A 13,539-nucleotide genomic window follows, 5' to 3' on the forward strand; every position below is an offset into this window, starting at 1 on the left:
TAGATGTGATATGATATGTGTAGACTATTTGATGAATAAATGTAATGTTGGTTGTCATGGTGATGAATAAATGTAATGTTGGTTGTCAGGGTTGATCATCAGAGAGCAGAGTCTCCTGTACCCAGCTGTGTCTCCATGAAGAGTGACCGCTCCAAGGGAGGATGGATTGACTTCAAAGATGGACACCAGTCTACTGATCAGAGGTCAGAATGTAAAACTATCAGAAAACAACACATGATGTAGTTTTATTAAACTCTACTGATCAGAGGCCAGAATGTAAAACTATCAGAAAACAACACATGATGTAGTTTTATTAAACTCTACTGATCTGATGAGGTCAGAAGTTATAAGACTATTGGTCTGATTATTCATGATGTTAACTTTCAATCTCCCAAAACATCACATAATTTATCCAGAGCAGCATCCGTTATGAAACCGTGTGCGTTCAAACACACAGAAATACAGTGATCTCTAGAAAAAGGTCACTTCCTGGAGCACAGGTCTTTGCCAGGGTGGGTGGCCTACCCATCCAAATCTGTAGTGGTAATAGTTGTACAATATACCGTTTAACTTTACACATCTGTAGTGTTAATAGTTGTACAATATAGAGCGTCGCAGTCCCGCCCCCTCGAGAGACCCGGAAAAGACTTCCCCGTTCATTTTCCTCATAGACTTTTCAAAAAGTGTTTATTTAAAGACGTTTACGCCGCAGACAAAGACAACTGGAGTTGTGACAAATCATGACAACAAACACAATGTTTTGGGCTGATTAAATAAATTAGAAAGAAGAAAAAAAAGGCAGGATACAACACTTTTTCTTTTGTTTTCATGATATGTCACAACTCCAGTTGGCTTTGTCCGGCGGCATAAACGTCTTTATATAAATACTTTTTGAAACGTCTATGAGGAAAATAAACGGGGAATTATTTTGCGGGTCTCTCGTCGTCATGAAAGGGAACTGCGTCGCTCTATACAGTAAAACTTTACACATCTGAGTGGCCTCTATGGGCAGAAGGGAAGGGGGCGCACACATTAGTCCGACGTGCAATAGTCCGACACATGTGCGAGTCTGACACATGCGTGGCTGGTTAAAACTCACCCTTGGCTTCCTATGAGGTTAGGGTTTGGTTAGGGTTTGGGGTAGGGTGTTGGAGTAATGCCTGTCGGACTGTTAGAACGTCAGACCAAACACACCAAGGTTAGGGTTTGGTTAGGGTTTGGGGTAGGGTGTTGGAGTAAGGCCTGTCGGACTGTTAGAACGTCAGACCAAACACACCAAGGTTAGGGTTTGGTTAGGGTTTGGGGTAGGGTGTTGGAGTAAGGCCTGTCGGACTGTTAGAACGTCAGACCAAACACACCAAGGTTAGGGTTTGGTTAGGGTTTGGGGTAGGGTGTTGGAGTAAGGCCTGTCGGACTGTTAGAACGTCAGACCAAAAACACCAAATGTTGGTGCGGAAGTATAGAGCGTTCTTCTGCATGGGTCCTTCAAACACCACTGAGCAACTTCCATTGAAAGTCCTGTCTCTAGATTATAATGCTCTGTGACCGTTTTATTGACAGAGAAGCAGTAGTTGAGCACTAGCTGCTGATCTTTGCTAATAATGCTACAGAACTATAAGTGTTAACAACACATGTATGCTATAGAACGCACACACATAGCCTACACAGTGTGTAGGACAGTGGTTCTCAAAGAGGGGTCCGTGAACCCCCAGGGGTCCTTGAGGGAGTTCCAGGGGGTCCCCAGCTAAATGATAGATGGTTAGGAACCAAATGGACCCTTATAACCCAGAGACCTGAGAGAAATGGACCTGTTGGCTGTTAAGGTCCATTTGTACACTCAGTTAAATTAACTTTGATTATGCGATATATAAACTGGGGTCCCAGAGATGGAAATGCCATTATCTACACAGTAAATGTTTGATTTTTAAAGGCCTGATCTGAAGAGAAATATACAAATGTTTATTTAAAAAACCAAAAAGTTTGATATTTCTCTGAAATTAGATAAGATGAGAATTGATCTGTAAAGTAAACACACTCACAGCCTTTGATATATAAAACTATAAATCTCTATCTGTGTGCACGGTTCTTTCCTGTGCACAGTAAACACCGCAGTGCGTGTCCACACACCCACATGCACGTGCACGCACACGCACACACGGACGTTTTGTGCATAGATTTACAAGCAGTGAAACCAGCTGACCTCTACTGTCTCTGTTATCATGTTGCATTGGCCTGAAACCAACCTGATGTTGTTAGACTTTGATACGGAACATGTTGAAACGGCTCATATAATCATAATGTTTAATATCTAACTCACATTTTAAGAAGCTTGTTTTGTATTAGCGGACAGAACATATAGTCATGTAATGTGGCTAATTTGACTTGTCTTGACTTGTGTGTCCTATAATTAAAAGAATCACACCTGTGTGAACTGAGTGGTGCAACTCCATGTGGGGGAATTAGCAGACACCTCTCCCTCCTCTCTCTCTCTCTCTCTCTCTCTCTCTCTCTCTCTCTCTCTCTCTCTCTCTGTAATTAGCAGGCAACAGTGCAACACTATCTCTCTCTCTGTTTCTAGTACAACAGCGCCACCCTACTGGTACTCTAAACATAGGGACACGTACGTGGACATAGGGACATTGCTGTTCCTTGGAGTGGTCGCACCACTCAAAAATAAAGTATTTTAATATCTAGATGTGATGATGTAGGCTATGTGTATCGACTAGTCTGACTATTTGATGAATAAATGTAATGTTTGTTGTCATGTTGTCAGGGTTGATCATCAGAGAGCAGAGTCTCCTGTACCCAGCTGTGTCTCCATGAAGAGTGACCGCTCCAAGGGAGGATGGATTGACTTCAAAGATGGACACCAGTCTACTGATCAGAGGTCAGAATGTAAAACTATCAGAAAACAACACATGGTATAGTTTTATTAAACTCTACTGATCAGAGGTCAGAATGTAAAACTATCAGAAAACAACACATGATCAGTGATACAAACATAAACAACTTAAGCTCCACAATTAAACAATAATTAAGGTCTTGTGGTGTAGTAAACCGATGAATTAGTGTGCAGTATACAGTACTATGATATGAATAAAGCACGCACGCACGCACGCACGCACGCACGCACGCACGCACGCACACACCCACCCACGCACGCACCCACGCACGCACGCACGCACGCACGCACACACGCACACAAGCACACTTTCACAATTAACCTTTAATGCTTGAACACAAACAATAGATGCACAATCTTGGGAAGTGCAGTGTTTCAGGATACAGTGCAGACACTGAACAGAATGTAGTCGATGCCTCAACTCTCAGGCTGGGCATTCCTGAGATCTGCAGGCCTCTCATAAGTCATAACCTAGTCCTGCTGTATAATAGTTTATAGATGTTGGTACTTTAACCTTGGATTATGGTCATGGAAAAAATAGCAAAAAGAAAAATAGCATAAATACCTGCATAATGCTGAACATGTTGAATTTTGAACTAGATTTTAGATGCCTAAGAAATATACTTTATAGATCTATTGTGTGCTCACTGGAGCGAGCACACAGCTATTAGTTCACTTTACATTCCAAGCCACCCTCAGTGTGTTGGGTGAAGTTTAGTAGCTGTGCAGTACTGGAGCGGCCAGCGCAGAAAACACTTTGATGTTTGGTCAGCTTGGAGTCTATGATGTACTGTAGATTATAATAATAGTTAATGTACAACATTTAATAGACACTAAAACCACCTGACCTCTAATGTCTCTGTCATTGTGTTGTGTTGCTCTGCTATCATCCTGATGTTGTTACAATTTGATACTGATCAGCATGTTGAAACGGATAATATGATTATAAAGTTTAATGAGGGTCGGATGGATAGAGAGGCCTGGTTGATGTGTAGGTAGGGTGACCAGGTGTCATTTGAGGACAGAAGTATCGCTTGTGGTCAAAGTGGGGTTAGCAACTTATTACTTATTAGTTGCTATTAAATGCCTCAGTGTAATATTCGACCATAGGCCTATTATTGCCTATCATTTTGTTATTAAACCTCTCTTCCATCTCACATGATAATTGATCTGTAAAGTAAACCCACTCACAGCCTTTGATAAAAAATAAAAAATAAAATATCTGTGTGCACGGTTCTTTCCTGTGCACAGTAAACACTGTGGTGTGTAGGACACGCACCCACACGCACCCACATGCACGCACATGCACGCACATGCACGCACAAGCACACACACGGACATTTTGTGCATTTACAGGTAGATTTACAAGCAGTAAAAGCAGCTGACCTCTACTGTCTCTGTTATCATGTTGCATTGGCCTGAAACCAACCTGATGTTGTTAGACTTTGATACGGAACATGTTGAAACGGCTCATAGAATCATAAAGTTTAATATCTAACGTGGTTAGAGTGTCCGCCCTGAGACTGGGAGGTCGGGGTTCATTCCCCGGCCGGGTCATACCAAAGACTCTAAAAATGGGACCCAGTGCCTCCCTGCTTGACACTCAGCATCAAGGGTTGGATTGGGGGTAAGTCCCTGCAACATACTAGAGTCCTGTCCAGGGGGTTTACCTGTACATCAAGCTGCCTCACGCTACAGAAACAGGAGATGGGCCCCATGGCTCGGCAAGGCTATACTTACTACATTTTAAGAAACACGTTTTTTTTTAATTAGAGGACAGCTAATTTGACTTGACTTGACTTGTGTGTCCTATTTAAAAAAAAAAAAAGTGTTAAATCGAATCATCTAGATGTGATGATATATGTGTATCGACTAGTCTGACTATTTGATGAATAAATGTAATGTTTGTTGTCATGTTGTCAGGGTTGATCATCAGAGAGCAGAGTCTCCTGTACCCAGCTGTGTCTCCATGAAGAGTGACCGCTCCAAGGGAGGATGGATTGACTTCAAAGATGGACACCAGTCTACTGATCAGAGGTCAGAATGTAAAACTATCAGAAAACAACACATGGTATAGTTTTATTAAACCCTACTGATCAGAGGTCAGAATGTAAAACTATCAGAAAACAACACATGATGTAGTTTTAATAAACTCTACTGATCAGAGGTTAGAATGTCTCTCCTACAGTTAGTGCAGCATCTTAAATTAACCTGTTGTTTCTGAATCAGGGCTTTAAGACACATCTAGAACACATTAGTTCATGTTTCATTCAGAATTCATTCAGTGTTCATTATAGTTAGGCTATTTTTGTTATATTTTCAATTATAGTTTTTCATACATCTGTAACTGTAACTACACTTAAGGCACAATCAGTGATACAAACATAAACAACTTAAGCCCCACAATTAAACAATAATTAAGGTCTTGTGGTGGAGTAAACCGATGAATTAGTGTGCAGTATACAGTACTATGATATGAATAAAGCACGCACGCACGCACGCACGCACGCACACACCCACGCACGCACGCACGCACGCACGCACGCACGCACGCACGCACGCACACAAGCACACTTTCACAATTAACCTTTAATGCTTGAACACAAACAATAGATGCACAATCTTGGGAAGTGCAGTGTTTCAGGATACAGTGCAGACACTGAACAGAATGTAGTCGATGCCTCAACTCTCAGGCTGGACATTCCTGAGATCTGCAGGCCTCTCATAAGTCATAACCTAGTCCTGCTGTATAATAGTTTATAGATGCTGGTACTTTAACCTTGGATTATGGTCATGGAAAAAATAGCAAAAAGAAAAATAGCATAAATACCTGCATAATGCTGAACATGTTGAATTTTGAACTAGATTTTAGATGCCTAAGAAATATACTTTATAGATCTATTGTGTGCTCACTGGAGCGAGCACACAGCTATTAGTTCACTTTACATTCCAAGCCACCCTCAGTGTGTTGGGTGAAGTTTAGTAGCTGTGCAGTACTGGAGCGGCCAGCGCAGAAAACACTTTGATGTTTGGTCAGCTTGGAGTCTATGATGTACTGTAGATTATAATAATAGTTAATGTACAACATTTAATAGACACTAAAACCACCTGACCTCTAATGTCTCTGTCATTGTGTTGTGTTGCTCTGCTATCATCCTGATGTTGTTACACTTTGATACTGATCAGCATGTTGAAACGGATAACAGGGTGGAAATTTTTTTCCACCCTAAAACATGATCATCAGGTCTTATTGTTATATAAGGAGGTATAATTTTTTTCAAGAAAGTGTACAGTATTTGTTAAAATGTTGTTTTTATGTGGGCACGCCCACCAGTTCATTAAGTATGCCTGGTTTGCCTGGTGGGTGGTGATGGGTGGTGATCCAGCTGAACTGAAGCCACACCCACAGCTGTAGTTGTATGATAAAGGGGGAGGGGTTAGGGCAGGGGCTGATAGTGTGATGTCACTATATCACTGTTTATTTAATCGGCCCGTTTGACTGTCAAGGGTTCAGCATCCAGGGAGAAACCCTAAATACAAAGTTAATACACCATTGCACATAAAAACGACTCCAGGGTGTCTAATGAAGTACTGTCACCTCATAGACACATGAAAAACTGGAAAAATACAACAATTGTGGCACTCCCTCTTTAACGAGGGTTGAACATAGCTGGATGGATAGAGAGGCCTGGTTGATGTGTACGTAGGGTACCCAGAACCAAACTGTTCATCTAAGGGACAGAAGTATTGCTTGTGGTCAAAGTGGGGTTAGCAACTTATTACAGTTTAATAGTTGCTATTAAATGCCTTGGTGTCATATTTGACCATAGGCCTAATATTGCCTATCATTTTGTTATTAAACCTCTCTTCCATCTCACATTTTCTTTTAAAATGCTGAATTTGGTCATGGGTGTCACCAATTTATTTTGTTACTGTGCAGCCTAGAGGATATATTTCATGTTATTTTACGAGGCTTAACAACATCTTTAAAAGACACAATATGAGAGAGCTTTACAACAGAAAGCCAACTATTAGCGGACTCACTATTAGGGAATACGAGACTGCTCGCCCCTTTACCAACTCGCCCCCGCAATTTTTTTTATGTAGTTAACAGTTAATTTAGTATTTCCCTCCCTCTCTGAAATATGAAATTATCTTGTATACAGATTTATTTGATTGCATAGTAGTCGATCTCTATACTCTAATAATTTATAATAATTTAGAAAGAACAACATGTCACAGAGACGGTGACTGCTTAATTAAGTTAATTTATGACCTTCTAGCAGTTAATTTAGTTTTATTAATCACATTTCTTCCATGTAGCCCATGTTTTGTAATGGCATCATCATGCTATTATGCCCATGGATATACAGAGTGAACTTAACAATGATAAATTAATATGATAATACCTTTTAAATAATCACAAACATGAATTATGTTTGTTATTTACAGCTAGGTAGAGTAGTGGGGCGAGATGGAAAAGGGGCGAGATGACCTGTTACCTATTAGGGCCTTTGAACACTGATGCCTGCCAGTCACAATGTGGGACAGGGTCTCCATTTGTGGGACGCCTGAAATGTCTTGGTAATGAGGGACTGTCCCAGGCAAAGGGTAACTTCTGGTTACCCGTACGTAGTATCTACAGCAATTCAGATTGATGATTCAGATTAATTTGACGCTTCTACTGTCTCTGTTATCATGTTGCATTGACCTGATGTTGTTAGACTTTGATACGGAAAATGTTTAAACAGCTCATAGAATCATAAAGTTTAATATCTAACTCACATTTTAAGAAGTAGACAGTTCATAATGCAATGTGGCTATAATTTGACTTGTCTTAACTTTTGTGTCCTAATTTAAAAATGATCATGATTTAATATCTCCATGTGATTATATTATGTCTATCAACTAGTGTGTCTAGTTGATGAATAAATGTAATGTTTCATGATGGTTGTCATGGTGATGAATAAATGTAATGTTGGTTGCCAGGGTTGATCATCAGAGAGCAGAGTCTCCTGTTCCCAGCTGTGTCTCCATGAAGAGTGACTGGTCTGTGGATAGAGGTATTAACTTCAAAGATGGACACCAGTCTACTGATCAGAGGTCAGAATGTAAAACTATCAGAAAACAACACATGATGTAGTTTTATTAAACTCTACTGATCAGAGGTCAGAATGTAAAACTATCAGAAAACAACACATGGTATAGTTTTATTAAACTCTACTGATCAGAGGTCAGAATGTAAAACTATCAGAAAACAACACATGATGTAGTTTTATTAAACTCTACTGATCAGAGGTCAGAATGTCTCTCCTACAGTTAGTGCAGCATCTTAAATTAACCTGCTTTAAGACACATCTAGAACAAATTAGTTCATGTTTAATTCAGAATTCAGTCAGTGTTCATTATAGTTAGGCTATTTTTGTTATATTTTCAATTATAGTTTTTCATACATCACATCTGTGACTGTAACTACACTTAAGGCACAATCAGTGATCCAAACATAAACAACGTAAGCCCCACAATTAAACAATAATTAAGGTCTTGCGGTGTAGTAAACCCATGAATTAGTGTGCAGTATACAGTACTATGATATGAATAAAGCACGCACGCACGGTGCACACACACACACACACACACACACACACACATGGTGCGCACTGCACACATACACTTTCACAATTAACAAGCAATGCTTGAACACAAACAATAGTAGGAAGTGCAGTGTTTCAGGATACAGTGCAGACACTGAACAGAATGTAATCGATGCCTCAACTCTCAGGCTGGGCATTCCTGAGATCTGCAGGCCTCTCATAAGTCATACCTAGTTTATGGACTTTACTGAGGCTTCCAAATAATAGATGTTGGTACTTTAAACTTGGATTATGGTCATGGAAAAAATAGCAAAAAGAAAAATACAGTCATAAATAGCTGAACATTTTAAACTAGATTTGGAGGTAATTAGAGGCCTAAGAAATATACTTTATATATCTATTGTGTGCTCACTGGAGCGAGCACACAACTATTAGTTCACTTTACATTCAAAGCCATCCTCAGTGTGTTGGGTGAAGTTTAGTAGCTGTGCAGTACTGGAGCGGCCAGCGCAGAAAACACTTTTTAATAATAATAGTTAATGTACAACATTTAATAGACACTAAAACCACCTGATCTCTAATGTCTCTGTCATTGTGTTGTGTTGCTCTGCTATCATCCTGATGTTGTTACACTTTGATACTGATCAGCATGTTGAAACGGATAACATGATTATAAAGTTTACAGATGGAGTGCCGTGATTTTTTTCCACCCTAAAACATGATCATCAGGTCTTATTGTTATATAAGGAGGATCATTTTTTTCAAGAAAGTGTACAGTATTTGTTAAAATGTTGTTTTTATGTGGGCACGCCCACCAGTTCGTTAAGTATGCCTGGTTTGCCTGGTGGGTGGTGATGGGTGGTGATCCACCTGAACTGAAGCCACACCCACAGCTGTAGTTGTATGATAAAGGGGGAGGGGTTAGGGCAGGGGCTGATAGTGTGATGTCACTATATCACTGTTTATTTCATTGGCCCGTTTGACTGTCAAGGGTTCAGCATCCAGGGAGAAACCCTAAATACAAAGTTAATACACCATTGCACATAAAAACGACTCCAGGGTGTCTAATGAAGTACTGTCACCTCATAGACACATGAAAAACTGGAAAAATACAACAATTGTGGCACTCCCTCTTTAACGAGGGTTGAACATAGCTGGATGGATAGAGAGGCCTGGTTGATGTGTACGTAGGGTACCCAGAACCAAACTGTTCATCTAAGGGACAGAAGTATTGCTTGTGGTCAAAGTGGGGTTAGCAACTTATTACAGTTTAATAGTTGCTATTAAATGCCTTGGTGTCATATTTGACCATAGGCCTAATATTGCCTATCATTTTGTTATTAAACCTCTCTTCCATCTCACATTTTCTTTTAAAATGCTGAATTTGGTCATGGGTGTCACCAATTTATTTTGTTACTGTGCAGCCTAGAGGATATATTTCATGTTATTTTACGAGGCTTAACAACATCTTTAAAAGACACAATATGAGAGAGCTTTACAACAGAAAGCCAACTATTAGCGGACTCACTATTAGGGAATACGAGACTGCTCGCCCCTTTACCAACTCGCCCCCGCAATTGTTTTTATGTAGTTAACAGTTAATTTAGTATTTCCCTCCCTCTCTGAAATCTGAAATTATCTTGTATACAGATTTATTTGATTGCATAGTAGTCGATCTCTATACTCTAATAATTTATAATAATTTAGAAAGAACAACATGTCACAGATACGGTGACTGCTTAATTAAGTTAATTTATGACCTTCTAGCAGTTAATTTAGTTTTATTAATCACATTTCCTCCATGTAGCCCATGTTTTGTAATGGCATCATCATGCTATTATGCCTGTGGATATACAGAGTGAACTTAACAATGATAAATTAATATGATAATACCTTTTAAATAATCACAAACATGAATTATGTTTGTTATTTACAGCTAGGTAGAGTAGTGGGGCGAGATGGAAAAGGGGCGAGATGACCTGTTACCTATTAGGGCCTTTGAACACTGATGCCTGCCAGTCACAATGTGGGACAGGGTCTCCATTTGTGGGACGCCTGAAATGTCTTGGTAATGAGGGACTGTCCCAGGCAAAAGGGGACATCTGGTCACCCGCACGCACGCACGCACGCACGCACGCACGCACGCACGCACGCACGCACGCACGCACGCACGCACGCACACACCTTAAGTCTTATTATGAATTGTGACTAGTATCTACAGCAATTCAGCTTTTTACTGGAGCTGTCTTAATGCTGACGGAATGAGAAGAGAAGAAACACTGCATTAAATTGACGCACCCCCACCCCCCCTCACACATTTTGTTCATTTACAGATAGATTTACAAGCAGTAAAAGCAGCTGACCTCGACTGTCTCTGTTATCATGTTGTATTGACCTGAAACCAACCTGATGTTGTTAGACTTTGAAACGGAACATGTTGAAACAGCTCATATAATCATAAAGTTTAATATGTAATTCACATTTTAAGGATAACGTTTTTATTAGCAGACAGTACAGAATTATGAATTATGTAATGTGGCTAATTGGACTTGTCTTGACTTGTGTGTCCTAATTTTAAATTGAAAGGATTTAATATCTCGATGTGATGATTATGTGCAGTAAATATTGTGAGTAGTTGATCAATAAAGGTTTTATGATGGTTGTTGGTGATGAATAAATGTAGTGTTTCATGTTGGTTGTCAGGGTTGATCATCAGAGAGCAGAGTCTCCTGTTCCCAGCTGTGTCTCCATGAAGAGTGACTGGTCTGTGGATAGAGGTATTAACTTCAAAGATGGACACCAGTCTACTGATCAGAGGTCAGAATGTAAAACTATCAGAAAACCACACATGGTATAGTTTTATTAAACTCTACTGATCAGAGGTCAGAATGTAAAACTATCAGAAAACAACACATGATATAGTTTTATTAAACTCTACTGATCAGAGGTCAGAATGTCTCTCCTACAGTTAGTGCAGCATCTTAAATTAACCTGTTGTTTCTGAATCAGGGCTTTAAGACACATCTAGAACACCTTAGTTCATGTTTCATTCAGAATTCATTCAGTGTTCATTATAGTTAGGCTATTTTTGTAATGTTTTCAATTATAGTTTTTCATACATCTGTAACTGTAACTACACTTAAGGCACAATCAGTGATCCAAACATAAACAACTTAAGCCCCACAATTAAACAATAATTAAGGTCTTGTGGTGGAGTAAACCGATGAATTAGTGTGCAGTATACAGTACTATGATATATGTATGAATAAAGCACATTCATACGCTTTATGCATATGTATGAATAAAGCATGCACGCACGCATGGTGCACACTGCGCACACACACACACACACACGGTGCGCACTGCACACACACACTTTCACAATTAACAAGCAATGCTTGAACACAAACAATAGATGCACAATCTTGGGAAGTGCAGTGTTTCAGGATACAGTGCAGACACTGAACAGAATGTAGTCGATGCCTCAACTCTCAGGCTGGGCATTCCTGAGATCTGCAGGCCTCTCATAAGTCATACCTAGTTTATGGACTTTACTGAGGCTTCCAAATATAAACACAAGCGGTTTAAATTTATATCCAAGCTGCTGTATAATAGCATCTATAGATGTTGATACTTTAACCCATTGGATTACGGCGTGTTTAGGACCCACGGAGAAGGAATTATAAGAAGGGAACCACAGAGAAGGAATTAAGGACCTGTAATCTGTCTTTAACTGTAAAGATAACCATATCCGGTGGTGGTGGTGTGGCTGTTCAGTCTGAACCACTTCCTCTCCAAGTCAACTAGATTTACAACCAGTAAAACTACCTGACCTGCCTGTTATCTGATGGTGTTAGACTTTGATACGGAACATGTCTAAACAGCTTATACAATCATAACGTTTAATAACTGACTGACATTTTAAGAAGCACCTTATTATCATTAGTAGGACATTACGTAATTGTGAAACCTTGTGCAATGTTGCTAATGTGCAATATAGCTGCCCATCCCTCTGCCCAAATCTTTTTATTTCATCTAAATAAATATTTTGAACTCCTTTTTGTATTTAAAAAGTGTTTTAAACATGTGTGGACAGGGGTAGACATTAAGGGAATTTGGCAGGCCCATCACTGGCCCGGAATTATTATTTATTTATTTAATGCATGTAGAATTAGTTTTTAGCATTAATTATTCAACTCTACTGATCAGAGAACATAATGTAAAACTATCAGAAAACAACACGATTGTTTTATTCAACTCTACTGATCCTCTGCCTCCCGGCAGCCATTTTCCTTTCCACCATACCCGTGATTTATACTTTGCATCATATCTCCTGAACCAGACAGGATAAATACACAATAGATTATAGCCTATTATGTCTATCACTATGTTTTTATGGTCAACGATTACAAATTAATGGACACCATGAGGCATTTTTGCGATGACTCACATTTTCAAAAAAAAAGGTTGAGGACCCCAAACTGTAGTTTACCAAGTTTCCTGCTTTAATTCCTATACCATCTGGTGTGTGTGTGTGTGTGTGTGTGTGTGTGTGTGTGTGTGTGTGTGTGTGTGTGTGTGTGTGTGTGTGTGTGTGTGTGTGTGTGTGTGTGTGTGTGTGTGTGTGTGTGTGTGTGTGTGTCCTCCACAGTGACCAACAGCAGATATGTCAGGGTTCCAGTGGTCAGTCAGCTCAGGAACATCAAACAAAGCTGGACTCCATATTTAAGGTACGTTAATGTACAAAAACACCTTTACTACTTCTACACATTAAATGAATAAATACTGAGTTGATCACAATAGAGAACCTCTGACACTGTGCTCCCATTGTTAACAATTAAAAGCATATAATTATGCTTAGCTCAGGAAAATAAATGGCAAAACTAGATATTATCGGGCGATATTTGCATACAAATGTAATATCGGAAAATATCGCTATGCGTTTTAATCCAGCTGAAAACACAAAGAACTGGAGCAATAATGGCTGTCCTAGTCCTGATATAACTTTGATGTTTTGCTATTGTTCTCCGAGCCGGTCTTATG

The 13,539-nt window shown here is 39.6% G+C and overlaps 1 protein-coding gene across 1 annotated transcript in view; it reads left to right on the forward strand.

Moving 5' to 3' along the window:
* Nucleotides 1-13,539, forward strand: part of LOC306925174 (NACHT, LRR and PYD domains-containing protein 3-like) — a gene marked incomplete at its 5' end in the record, with an annotated part of 40,757 nt that overhangs the window by 10,786 nt on the left and 16,432 nt on the right. The window contains 3 exons of the mRNA XM_079503864.1: nucleotides 90-203; nucleotides 2,774-2,887; nucleotides 4,826-4,973. Of these exons, the coding sequence (XP_079359990.1) occupies nucleotides 90-203; nucleotides 2,774-2,887; nucleotides 4,826-4,973 (376 nt within the window). The remainder of the gene's footprint in view (nucleotides 1-89; nucleotides 204-2,773; nucleotides 2,888-4,825; nucleotides 4,974-13,539) is intronic.

The sequence above is a fragment of the Electrona antarctica genome (genome assembly GCF_951216825.1).
Source record: "Electrona antarctica genome assembly, chromosome: 6".
Taxonomy (NCBI): domain Eukaryota; kingdom Metazoa; phylum Chordata; class Actinopteri; order Myctophiformes; family Myctophidae; genus Electrona; species Electrona antarctica.